Raw genomic sequence first — 13,960 nt, 5'->3', positions numbered from 1 at the left:
TTAAGAATTTGCGAAAGCAATTGAAAAATGTAATACCTTTAAGGTCACATGTAGCTGTGGTTTTTCTTTTTAAACAAAGTGAAACTTATGAAAATAATAAAGGTAAGATAATTAGTGGTCATTAAGCATACATGGAGTAAAGTGCAGCCATTTTATAAAGTTCTTCTAAATCTTTTGTCTTTTAAAACAGACTTGTGATTTCAACTTTGGAATTATATTCAGTTTGTCAGAGTATTTCTATTGTTAATGTTTCTGGGTCAGTATTAGTATTTTTTTTCATATGTTTGAGAAATTTACCTTGCCACTAATCTTCAGTGCTGTACAAAGAAATCAGAGGTCCAGCAGTTAACAAACTGTTAACCTTTGTAAAGTTACAAAACACTTCAGGACAAAACGCTTCAGGATCAATATCTGGTATAATAAATTGATATATAATATAATAATAAATGTAACTCCAGAGAGGTTGTGGAGTCTTCATCCTTGGAGATAATTGAAAACGTGACTGAGCGTGGTCCAGCTTTAGCTGTCCCTGCTTGAGCAGGGAGGTCAGACTTGATGATATTCAGAGGTCCCTGCCAACCCCAACTTGTCTGTAATTCTGTAATGTAATTACCCCTTTGCTGAAGTTGTTCTTTGAAAGAAGGAAGAGCTTTTATTTGGACTCTTACACTTGTATTAAATTCGAAAAAAAAATATGAATGTGGCATTTTTATTTGATCATTCATTCAAGAAAGGTTTTGGTAATTACTGTTTGGTTTCTCTTCTCCTTTAGTTTAAACAGATGTCTAGAAAGTCTTGTCAGAATAAAGTGGATATAAAATAGCTGAAAAAATACATACTGACAAAATAACATTAGCAACCAAATGGTAGAGTACTTACAGCGTGTAGTCTGAAAATGTAGTATGTTTTAACTTCTTTTGTGTGACAGGAAGGAGCTTATTTGAGAAACTATTTTTAATCTGCTGTTACTGTATATTGGTTTAGTATTTAGAAAGTGTTTCAAATGTGGTAATTAGAGGGAAAAGACTGAAGTGCTGCGAACAGTAGTCTTCTGATATCCCTGTATCTTCAAGCAATTAGATATCGAAAGCTTTAGTTCAGGAACAATGCCGCCTACATGATTACTTTCTATTAGAATCATGCACAATACATGATCATGACACATACAATACAAATAATATTTGTAGTATTTTATGTGCATTATATGTGCAGCTTGCCCCCTGCCTATTGTGTCCCTTGTGTCTACACAGGGTGGTTGTTAAGTTGATGCCTGAGTTGTTGCAGGCTCTAGAAAGGTTTTGCCTACCTCTGCTGAGCCAGGCTGTTGGCTGCTTGCAGTTTCTCTGCATCAGCTGCAGTCTCAGGGCTGTGGGCTCACTGCTCCAGGCTGGGGCTCCCTGTCCTCCACACGTTTTATTATGTAGAAGATTCTTTCTCCTGATCAGACTTGGTAACTCCTCCAGAGGAGGCACCATCTCTTCCCTTCAAGGGACTCCAGTTCACTTTTACTGAAGGAAGCTAGGAGAACTGTGATTAAAAATAGAAAAGCAGAAAACATATCTATCACAAGAGCAAATGGAAGTATTTGTCTGAAAAGGTGTTTTGAACATAAGTAACCTTCCTTTGCAACAGCTACCCAGTTTTTTTTCGAACTATTTAAAGTTTTTCGTGCTACTCAAAGCTTAACACTTCTATTGTTTCTGAGAATTTTAAGATAATGAAAACGTAGCAACTCATGTTAATTAAGACTTTAGACTTCAATTTAGACTGTATGTATGCATTGTTTGAACTGACTGAGACTACTGGACTGAGAGTATGTTACTTCTCAGAGTATCCATGTACCTGATATAGGTACTTAAGCACTTCTTAAAGTGGAAGTGTAAACATTTAGCTACAGATAGATTATATTCCTCTCTGCCGCATCGTAAGTGTGCAGTGCAACATGCTTGAGTTGCTATACTCCTTTTTGCTATGGGTGCCTAAAATTTCACCTCTCACTTGATCATATTTAAAAAAAGATACAAAGTTCATAAATATAAATCTGTCTAGCTGCAGGAATGCTAAGAAAAAGTTACTGTGTCCATTGACCATTTCCTATGGGCTTTCTCTCTTTCTTCATTGCTTTCCTTTGTCTTCGGTCTCCTTCCTTCCTGCCTTCATTATGTATAAAATAACTGTAGTGCTGGACCTGTGGGAATGTGTCTTCTGTTCGCTTAAACTTTTTTGCCATCTCTCACTCTCTTTTTTTGTTTCCTTGGTCTCTTTTTTCTTTTTTTTTTTTTTTAATCTTTTGTTCTTTTGGTTTTCATTCCTCTTTTTTTTTCTTTGAGAAGATTTTCAAGTAGTCTTGAAATACTTTAATAATTATATTCCTCTGAATGACCTTTACTTTTGCATTGCTTGCTTGCGTCCTGACTCAGCATTCCTTTAGCAAAATGTATTCCAACTTCAATGCAGACTATGTAAGTAAATCTTTCCCAAATAAGTCACTTTCAGGAAAATAATTTAAACATGGTCTTAACATTCAGGAAATTAACCAGTGAGAGGGTTGTGGTTATTCCATTGAAAGAGGATGCTACCCTTTCAAGAATGTCAATATTTTGTTTTTTTGAAAAATGATTTTCTAGAACAGGACTGTTCTCTCCTGTTGCAGGATCAGAATATGTGCCAGGCAGATATGCTAGGTGAGGCCATCTTATTTTTTTGAGTGTGGAAGAGAGATCTTGTAAACATTTAAGGTGTTAGTTATTCAAGAAGAGAAAGAGGAATGAACTGTTGGGCTTCCCTTATTTCTGCTCTTTCCATTGGTCTGGTCTCCCTTGTGAGGAGCACTGAAATCAAGGAGGCAAACTTAGGAAGTTAAGTAGCTGGCTTCATAGCCTTTTCAACTGATTTTGGTCTAGGGAAGGAAGTCCCAAGGCTAATAATCATCTGCCACTTGTTATTAGAAATTATGATTCAAAAAAAAAATCATCAGCCCATTTTCAGCTATTCAAATCAAATGTCAGTGCTCCAGGCTCACACAGTCATCAGAACATGGTCTTACAGGACAGTACCACTGAGTCTCAGCTTCTCTCTTCAAACCGTTTTATTAGTTGTGTGTGTGTGTGTGTGTGTGTGTGTGTGTGTATATATATATGTATATTTAAAAGATACTAAAAAATGGCAGAATATGAAGAACTCAAACTGGAATATACAGTCATGTTTTCATTCTTTCTTAATGTGAAGTGTAGTGCCAAGTAAGGTTTTAAAAGTTAGTCCTGATCACCATTATAATTGTATTGTTCTCATTTAATATCTCAACCCAACCACAGTCTTTTATATAGATTTTTCTTTGTGTGTTTTTTTTTTTTTTTTTTTGCTTTAGAATTCTCCTTTGGAGCAAAAGACAATACCAGAAAATCTGCCCTCCCCAACAGACAAATATAAAGTAAAGTATCGTCAGTATGAGGCAGAGATGAAGGAAAGGTATAAGCAGTATACTCAGAGAATTGCAGAAAAGAAAAAAGACCACATCCAGTGTCCAGAAGCTTCGAAAAAGGTAACTAACCAAGAAATAATTATATTTGTAAATGGCAAATGTACGTTGGTATTTCATTACAGTATGTAGAGAGGTTTGCATGTATGTATAAATAATGTTCTTTTTTTAATAACTTCTTCTGTGCTTTTATTACATAGATATTTCTATTTGTGGTTTCAGTAGCTAATATTGAGTAAGATATAAACCACAGGAAGTTTGTTGGGCTCTCTTGTTTTGTTAAGACTGATAATAACAAGTATGTTACTGGCACGTAGTCTCTGGTAAGGAATGTAATACTTGCCCTAATAATGCATTTTTTAGCTTCAGCATCATTAGCATGAATGATAAGAATTTGAATCCTGAGCAGGTGAGAGGTAGTGGAAAGATATTGGTAAAAATCTTACCTCAGAATATATAAATGCATTAAAATCTTTTTCTTTGAGTATAGAAGTATTTTAATTATTATTATATTCAATTATAATCATATAGGCTTCTTTGTCAGCCTTCTATGTCAGTTTTCTTCATATCCTCCATATGGGAGATATTCCCATAATACCTCCAAACTGGTTTACAGGTCTCAGACTCTGTTATGTGCTTTGCCTTCTCCCTGTCCATGTCATATTTAACTTCTTTGCTGAGCAAGAAGCAGCACTTCAGCTGAGATGGGCTTTGAGCTCTTTGTATGATGACAAATCCTTTGGTTTTTGTTGACTGTTGCTGAACTGAACAGAGAAGGGATGGATTCTTCTTCAGAGAGATACTATAACAGTCTGTCTTCTCTGCTGCTATTTTTTCACAAAGCTTGTAGGAACACAATGTTTTTGAGGCTTTTGTGTTTCAATATGGTTGAAAGCTGGTAAGGATTCAAAAGCGATGTGGACAGAACACAGAACAAGATTCTGTAAGTTCAGTTTCTTAGAAATCCAGGGAAAATTTCTTCACAGAAATTAGCACAAAGTGGAAGAAGTGTAAACTGGGGGAAAAAAGAAAAGGGAATTTTCAATAAATGAGGACTCTTTTTACAGTTATGGAACTTTGTTATGAAAACAGTGTATTGTATTTTTGCATAGGGTGCACACCTTGAAGACAGGCAGAATGATGATTTTACAGCTCTTGATGAGAAAGCTCTCCTTCAGCAATGCTATACAAGCAAGCCCTACAATATGCAGCACAGTGTAAGGAAATCAGAAGCCGTAAGTTTTCTTGTCTGTTTGTTTGTTTGACTGAAATGAGATTAACTGTCTAGACTATTACGATCTACGACTTCCTGGTGTTCAACAGAAGTTGAGCCTTTGACAATTTGGTCCTAGTATGTAATTACACTTATTGAAATCCTGGGGATTTAAACATTTGTTTCAATGGGAATGGAACTGAGCATTCCAGTGAGCATTTTTTAAATCTTATCTGTAATACATATATTTTATGTAGTATACATATACATGAAAATACAATTTATAATTTATATAATTTATTTTTTTTCTAGAACAAACAAGTTGGTTTCCCTTGTTAATACCTGAGATGGACTATGTGATGAGAACAGTCTTTGTAAGCAGTATGGGCTCTATTTTTGTTATTAGATCAGGTCTTCTATGGCTTTGCCTTAGTCTTCAAAATCCCTAAGGACAGAGCTTCTGCAGCATCTCTAGGTATCACATTCCTGTGCTACATTATTCTGCTTGTGAAATAGTTCTTCCTAGTGTCCATCCTGAGTCTTCCTAGGCTCCATTTGTGACTTTGGCCTCCTTTTACACAGTTGGCCACTGTCAAAAAAAAGTTTGACTCTGTCATCTTTGTAGTTGCCCTTTGGTTGCAGGCTACTTTTACAGTGCCCCTTAGCTTCCTCTTCTGCAAAATAAACAAACCCAGCTCCTTTAGCCTCTTCTTGCAGGTTGTGCGCTTTGGCCCCCCAACCCCCTGCTGGATCCTATTGTCTTGACCTTAGGGAGAGATCACAAACCAGAACCAGGTGCACCCTCAGTAGCAGGAGTAGAAAGAAATAACAACTTCCCTTAAATGGATATATCCAGTATGTTTCTTTAATTTGTTTTTTAGACATGATTTTTACTCTTTTTAGGATTCTGTAGCAGTGTTGCCAAGTTAAGGTTAAGCCTTGAATTTAGCATTATTTACAGTGGAGAAGAACTTAAGATTTGATATTGCAGGTACATTAAGGTACATGTTGAACAGAGTTAGCATTCTACCATTGTCATGGAATGTTAAACTGTAAACAATCTTAAGAGACTGTAAAGGTAAATAATGTTTTTCATTTATTCTGTTTTCTCATCTATATGCACTGAAGTTTGCATCATTGCAAACGTTGATTTGATTTCTAGTCTTACTAAAGCAAATGTGGATGTTGCACTCTTGAGGTCACTGTTCATTTCTATTAAAAAAAAAACCTTTCAGAAAGTATTCTTAAAGAACAGATAAAATGTTTCTTGTATTTTATACATTTAAACATCTGTGCTATAGGGAAAGGGTAATGACAAAAAAGTTTTAAGTATCCTTAGAATAACTGCTTAATGAATCAAGTAAGCTGAAAGGACTGAGAAATGGAGCAATGCAAGACCACAGAATTACAGATATATTGCAGCTGACATACTTTAAAGAAGTTAATAGGCAATTGAGAAGGATATCACAGGAACTGTTAAAAGCAATTCTATTATCAATTAGCAGTCATGGGTGCACAGACTGTCTTTCTAGGAGCATCTCTTAGGTTCACTCAGGTTAAAACTTCTGATAGTTGTAGGAATAACAAAAAATCAAAGTAGCTATTGCATACATACTCGTTCAGTTGGATATATGCTGCATCAGTTGTAGGCATTTAGTTTTAAGATGTCTTAAAAATTTGATTGAAAATATGCAATGTTAAAATTTCCTTTTACTGTAATCACTACTAAAATTCAGTTAAAGCAGAATTTCTATTAAATTTTCTGTCACTTAGAATGAAAATTCATATATTAAAGAGAAACTGTAATACCTAATGTGATTTCTGTACTAATACGTGATGTCCTCTGGAGGCTACATGTAATATAATTAGCTTTGTGGAAGAAGCTCTATCTTGTCTGAATAATCACATGTTTTTGGACAAAAGAGGTAGTTATTTTTAACCGGTGATAAGCACTGTAAATTCAATATTTATCTCGGTAGTTTTGTAAACTCATAATAGAGCTTTTTTGTAAAAGCTGAAAGGAAGATGTTCCACAGAAAAGTACATTTAGTGACCTTCTAGTATTCAACTGAAATTCAAAGTGTAAACTTTCTTCTTAAAAGCCAGGTTCTTTTCATCATGCTAGTTGTTTTGGCTCTGTAGACTGTGGTTAATGAAATATACTGTGTTTTAAGAACCATTATGTATTACCACTGAGGCCTTCTTTACATAATTCTTTTTAATGCATGTATTGTAAGAATGGGCAAAGATTCCCCAAAACCCCATAATTCAGAAATCTTTTAAGGCATAAAATCAGCTCAAAATAAACACCTTGGTCTGGTGTTGTATTATTTATTTTGGCTAGTACTAGTCACTATTTACTTGAAGACTTGTGAATTAATGAATTATGGAATTAGTGATTATCCGTTACAGCTGCCTGGTATCTGGGAACCAACTTTCAGTTCTTCTTCAGTTGTAGGGAGGCTTGATCTATTTAGAATTTGGTTTGAACACAACAATCTGCATGGAATAAATTACTAATCATAAAAATATCTTAATTCTTTGATTTTTGAATACCTGAACAGTTGTGAAAGGTATAGATTGGGTTAGGAGGTTGCATTAAAACGCCTCAGAAATGATGACCTCTGATTTTCTCATACATCAAAATAACTTGGATAAAAAGGGCAAATGTAAGTTGCAGTGGAAAAGTTCAGAATTCTGGAAGATGAAATAAAGGGAGATTGTGGCATAGTTGTTGTGATTAAATATTCTTAGAAGTAACTTTTTTTTTTTCATTCTCTGGGTTGAAATTTGTATGAAACGTTACCTCATATAGTACAGGTTATCGCAGGCTCTGAGGAATTTACAAAATAAACTTACTTGTACTTTCAGAGTTAATTTATTAGAAATAATGCAGAGATAAGGAAAGCTGTATGTCAGTAGAAATATTAGAATTCTTGTGTTTATTGACAACTGAAATTCATAGACAATTTAATTGTGTAGCAGAGAATATTATTTGTCTATTCTTCATGTGAATAGAACTCCCTCCATTCAAAAAAAGATGGAAAAACCCTTGAAATCCCCAATTAGTTGCACCATTAGTAAGTTATTGAAATGTCTGGTGTTCTATTTCATTTGTTCTCTGGTAATTTTTACTTGCAGGAGGATGTAGCTGCTGAGAGGAGAAAGCAAACTGTAGTAGAACAGGTGATGGTGGATCAATTATCTAGGTAAGAGATTTTATTAAATAAAATTTCAGTTTTCTGTGGAGAAGAACTTGGATCTCTGAGCATTTGGCTTTTACTGCAAAGATGGTGTTTTGACCATGTCATTGTGACTCTTCTGTAGTGTTGCCATTTGTATTAAAAAACCCCAACTAAACAAACAAACCAAAACAGCCTCTAGTTTAATCGCTATGCATTAGTACAGTTATTGCTGAGATATTTTTTTAATTCTATGCTAGAACTTAATGTTATTGTAAAACCTTTAAATTACTTTTTGAAAATAGCCTACTGTATCTCTGCAAAATGCATAAATGCCTGTTGTTATAAATTACACTTCTTCGGCATTGTTTCCCTTCTAAGAATGTCAGCTTTATTAATATTCTTTTATTGATACTAATGTAGCGTTCCTTCGAAGTAGAAGAGTATTATCCCAGTGCTAAGCAGGTAGGAAAAAAAGACACAGATAAATCAAGTTGGTACAGGTTGCAAAGGAAAGCACTCCTAACTTCATTGCTGTCCCTTTAGTTCCTATAGAGTGTTGCCTTTGTGTTGTAAGATACCATGCTATGTTAAGGAAGGGAAGGCGGGGGGGGGAAAGTAGTATATAGATAAAGAGGAGTATAGTAAAACTACCTTTCCTTATTATTTTTCCAAGGAACTTTTTGCATTTTTAAAAATACTTTAATAATTCTGAGACTTACTAAAGCTGTCTGGTCATGGCAATATAGTTTGGTGTAGGCTAGTTCAGTATTATTTCTTGTTACCTTACTTGTTTAAAACTAGTGTGGGCATTTCTACAGTAAGATCCATCTGTGCTTAGGTACAGTCTCTATAATTGTTTATACTGATACTATAGCCTATGAAATCTTGATATTTGAGATTGGAATGTTGTTATACTTCATTTTATTTTTTGTTTCATTTCCAACTGCAGTTTAGCAACCTGTATTGTATAAAAGTCTACTAATGCTTTTATGCTATTTAAAAGCTGAGGTATCAAGAACACAGTCAGCAAACTTGCATAAAGATATTCATCAAACATCATGTTTACATTTCAAATGTCATTGTAACAAGATTAAGAACATGAAATCTAGAAACAGTGCTCAATGCAGAAAACCCAGTATTCAAAAATAATACTTGTCTCGTCATATTTTTACAAAGAAATAAGCAAAGCAAGTGATTACAGGGATTATTTTAACAATATATGGGTTGTGTTGAAGTGGTTTTAATCCTACTGATGTAGGATTAAATGTGCAACGTTGTGCATCTTGGATCACTTATGTTCCTTCTATGTTTAAACTCCTTCAGCTGCTTCACTTTTTATTTTTCTTGTATTTCTTCTGCTCTGAACCCTTTGTTTTGACAGTGTCAAAACAATGTTCAGTAGTGCAGCAGCTGCAACAGGGTGAACTTTTAAGAAGATCTCTGTTATGTTCCAAATATAACTGTGCCGGTACTGCCAAGGGAATTGGTATCAGAGAGCAGGATGGTAATCGGGGAAGATTAATTCAAAACTGTCTCATGAAAAATCTATTAAAGGAAACGCAAAAGATTTCTTTTTTTTTTTTAATGGAGCTAAATTTGCAGTTGAATCAGTGTAACTAATCTGTGTGTAAAGATGGATCTGCATAGATCAGAGCAGTTTTATAAACTTAAATTATTAGCCATACAAAACTTATTTTTCCTTATGATTATTAACCATTTTGATAATGTAGAGGTAGATGCAATCTAGTATATTTTTAAAGTGCCTCCTCTTTTGTTTGATTGTTAAACGGATAAAGAGGATGGTATAACGTTCAGATTTCAGTTAATTTCTCTCGTGTGTGTTTGATGGGACTTTGGGATCCTGTAGACTGTGTAGTCAGGACCTTGGGAGAGGAAGTGCCTATAGTTTTGTTGAATCATGTCATTAGCCAGCACTAGAAAAGGCAGTGACTGATTTTTGGAAGGAGCCACTGATTAATGAAATAGTGGGAATGAGGGGGAAAAAAAAATCCTTCATAATCCTCTGAATTATACCCATTAAGTTACTACAAGTGGTGCATTAGCAGACTATTATTGCATATATTTCACTTTGAGTAGTAGGTTCAGACTGCCTTTTTTTTTTTTTTTTTTTTTTGAAAAAAACAAAATCCAACACAAAATTAAGCATGGTTAATGGCTATCTCCATGTTCTTACTATTGCATTGTTCTCACTTTTTTTAGTAAAAATATGTGAGATTTGAAATGTATACTTACTTACTAATATGCAGAGGGCTTCTTTCTGCTCTTTTTGATTAGAGCTGTTATAAGTGACCCAGAGCAGTCCACACGTGCTGATACTGATCAGGCATCTCATGGACTTCCAGGACTTGAGACAGCACCACTGCGTTTTAGAAAGCGAACATTACATGAAACAAAGTAAGTTTTCTGTAGTGGTCATTCTTTAGAAATACATTTTTGTGCTCTGTTTTTTGATTGTTTTGGGCTCTGTTAAAGTCTTCCGTGATAGGTTATTTGATAAAAGCTTGTCTTTACAAGCACAAAGAAGCACAGAGGGACAATGGCAGGAGAGGGAACTTGAATAGTGCCCTACCTTTGCTACTTCTAGGCTTTTCACAGGGGAGTGATCAGACCAGTAAGTGCTCATCTCTACAAGCACAGAGGCAGGCAGGGGAACCCAAATTTTCTACTGAGAGAGATGGACATCTTGTCCTTGCTCCTCCCAGGGCTGTCCCAGGCGAGCCATCGGTGGTTTGGTATCTTTTCCTAATATCCCTGATGCCTTTTTAGTTGTTTTGTTCCTGACTTGGACCCAGTAGTTTTGTGTGAGTACTTTTCTGTAGCCTCCCTGTGCTTGTAATTGTCTATTGAGACAGGATTTTGTGGATTCTCTGTATGTAATGATTGATTCAGAGTATTTGTAGAACCTTGGAGTACTATCCTAAGCTCATACTCATACTGTTCTCCATTACAGGGTTTTGCCAGCTGCCTTTGAATTGGCTGCATGCTTGCAACCTTCTGTATTTTTTCTTTGTTTGTTAAGATTCCCATTCTTAGGTGCATAAAATTGCAAAAATATATATTAGCAAATGCTGATGTAGATCTCCACAACACAATCATACTTTCTTTCGTGTTTTGATTTCTGCAGAAATAGGTAACTGTATGGGCATTTAGATGTCATTCCTTGCCCGGGAACATTGGAATGGCTACTCCAAGGGTTTGAGAAGGACCAGGAAAACATTTTGATTTATATAATGAAACGGATGTGGAGTTCCTATTTTTGTTTTGTTAATCTGTCTTAACATGCAGGCAAACATCTGTTTTGCTTATTTTAGTACCATGTTCTGAAGGCTTTCTCAACAATTTTGTTTTATTTGTATTATAAAAAAACAAACAAAAAAACCCTCTTGTGATCTGTACTGATAAGGTTGATACAAAGTATTTAGATGGCTAAAGAAGACCCTATACGCGTATTTTGCAAGAAAATGTATTGTGCAGTAGAAACATAGTGCATGGTGAAGGTTTAATTCTTGACATCAACATATCTAAACAAAATATCCTATTCATACAATAGCTTCTGTGGATGCACTCTGCTTTTGTGTGGTGAACAGCTGTATGATATAATTGCAGAATGCCTTTCACATAACAGCTCTGAGTTGCTGTCTTAATTCAACTACAAGGGATCATCTCTTCAACCAGGTTGCCAAGGATACCATATTTCACATGTTTTGCTGTTCTGAAACAGTTGATTTTCATTTAATATTGCTTTGTGAGCATATAGGTGTTAACATGTTGACTTATTTTCACAGAATAAAGACAAAATCAGGATTAACTGAAAACATTCTTTCCAACAAGCTACGCTTTGATAGTAGGGTTGTATCAAGGTAATCACAAATTTTATAAAGATTTTCAGTTCTATAAATTGGTGAATGATGATCTTTACCCTCTTGATTAGTTGCACTGAACCTTTGTTTCTGAGCCCTGTACTTAGAAAAAGGTATGTGCTGTATGGGTATATATTCACACATAATACAAATACAGATTTTGATGTTGCTGTTAGTGGTTTTACAGTCCCATTGCACAGCATTAAGATGCTTAAGTAATGTTATATTACCATTTATCCATTTTAGCTCTGTGCAGGTCACAGGGATTGTGTAGAATAGTGCTCTTAGTCATTGCACTTTTTTTTTTGTTTATTTGCCTTATCTTAACATGTGGCAACCACTGTGGATCAAAAGAATGACTTTATCTTGTTTGTAACACCTTACCTTCAGAACTTGCAGATTTAGCATATCTTTGTAACTGGTCTAAATTGCGGGGGAGGAGGGCATACAAACGTTCTTCAGCTCTGTATGTGGCTCTTCTGGAGCACTGAGCTGTATATTCTACTTGATAGACACAGCTGAGGATTCAGCCATATCACTTCATGTATTACAATGAATGTAGGAATTTTGATTTTAGCTAATCTTTTAGTTAATGAATGAAAATTACATTGGTATACTTGAGATGCAGTTTTGAAAGGGGTTCTTAATTCGATATTCGTTCTTTATAATACTAAGACGTGTCCAAATCTACAGATTGAATTACACAGTATTTCAGTGAGCAGAGTCAGGTATCTCTTTCAAAGAAAAGGATTACACAATAAATGACATTGGACATAAAATATGTATTTCAAAATAGAAGTGCTATTTTTGTTTGAGTTGAAATTGATTTGTATAAATGCAAAAATCTAAAGATTATTTTCAATTTTCCTTCTAGAAATGGTCGTGATGCTTGTAGAGAGTTGATTGGATTTTTTTTTGTGTATGACAGATCCATTACTGTCTATGAATTTCGACAATTTGGAAAAAATAGGTAGGATAAGTCACTTTGAAAAGGTTATTTGGACTGCATTATCTTTTACAACAAATCTAAGAGGCTTAACTATCGTTTTAAGATCAGATTTCAATTATTTCACAGAACAAATGCCTTGCCTTTCATTCAGAAGGGAATTTATCAACACCAGCAAGGACAAAAGAAGGGAAAAGCGTATGATCTTAGCGACTTCTATACTGTAAGTATTCTTCTATGGAACATATGTCAATATTGTTGATTTTGAAATAATATCTAGATATTAGAATTGCACATTGTGTTCTAGCATTAAGGGAAAGACTTTCAACTAATTTCAGTAGGCTTTTCCCACCTAAAATTTTCAGGAGTCTGGATTATTTTGCTGTTGGAATGTTTAGCGATTCTGTTTTTGTTTTCAGATTAAGCTATAGTTTGTACTTTTGCCACTAGAGGGCATAAGGCTGCAGACAGTGAAGCATTTCTAGACCTTAAAGCATGACAAAACTAACAGCTCAGGCAGGAGGGTCTTGAAGATGAAATAGACTAAAGCATTTGTTAAAAATTAATAATCTTTGTAAGGTTTGCTGACACTTTTAACATTAAGGAATGACTGAATAGGTTTTATTTAAACCTAAGAAAATTATACAGTAATAGGTTTTAACCTAAACTTTGAGGAGATTTACCACCAGCTGTTTAGAAATAGCTTTGAAAAGAAACTTTTACAAAAAGGTGTTAGCTTGAAATATCATTTGAATATATAGTATCTAAAGTCAAGACTTTATCAAATGGAGCATTTTAAACTAGGCTAAACTTCATCCAGCAGCTAATCTCATCAATGAAGGTAGATGACATTGCATCATCTGTACTGCTGGATTTGTGGGTTAAATGTTCCTGGTTTATAAAGACTTAAGCAATTTTTCAGGTAGAAGATGTTTCCACTGAGTTTTCAGCCTTTCATCCCCCTACTAATCTTAAATTTAGAGTAAATGATGTATTTGAATATGAAAATAAAAGAACACAACATTAGTTTTTCAAGTATTTTGTCTAGTCACCTACCTTCTCTTAACTGTTTACATCTGGCTACCATGTAAGAGTTTACACGATTAAATAATTACTGTATGGTGGTTGCAACTATTCAGACTTTTTTTTATGGTTGCTATTGATATGTTTGCAACTTGCAGTGGAATGGTTAAAATGTGTTCTGGATAGAGATACCTTTTTAAGGCATCCAGAAAATGTACTGTTACTGAATTTTAT

At 34.6% G+C, this 13,960-nt stretch overlaps 1 protein-coding gene across 3 annotated transcripts in view; it reads left to right on the top strand.

Moving 5' to 3' along the window:
• Positions 1 to 13,960, top strand: part of CAPS2 (calcyphosine 2) — a 31,836-nt gene that overhangs the window by 4,559 nt on the left and 13,317 nt on the right. Inside the window, exons 5-11 of one of the 3 annotated variants that reach the window (XM_062567914.1) lie at positions 3,389 to 3,541; positions 4,591 to 4,713; positions 7,833 to 7,900; positions 10,172 to 10,291; positions 11,683 to 11,757; positions 12,632 to 12,727; positions 12,833 to 12,926. In XM_062567914.1, the coding sequence (XP_062423898.1) occupies positions 3,389 to 3,541; positions 4,591 to 4,713; positions 7,833 to 7,900; positions 10,172 to 10,291; positions 11,683 to 11,757; positions 12,632 to 12,727; positions 12,833 to 12,926 (729 nt within the window). Of the gene's footprint in view, positions 1 to 3,367; positions 3,542 to 4,590; positions 4,714 to 7,832; positions 7,901 to 10,171; positions 10,292 to 11,682; positions 11,758 to 12,631; positions 12,728 to 12,832; positions 12,927 to 13,960 lie in introns of all 3 variants that reach the window. The other 2 variants (XM_062567907.1, XM_062567922.1) reach the window with 2 other exon arrangements.

Source organism: Rhea pennata, chromosome 1 (assembly GCF_028389875.1).
Source record: "Rhea pennata isolate bPtePen1 chromosome 1, bPtePen1.pri, whole genome shotgun sequence".
Taxonomy (NCBI): Eukaryota; Metazoa; Chordata; class Aves; order Rheiformes; family Rheidae; genus Rhea; species Rhea pennata.
Note: the sequence above shows the minus strand (reverse complement) of the source record. Positions and strands in the feature narration are given on the sequence as shown.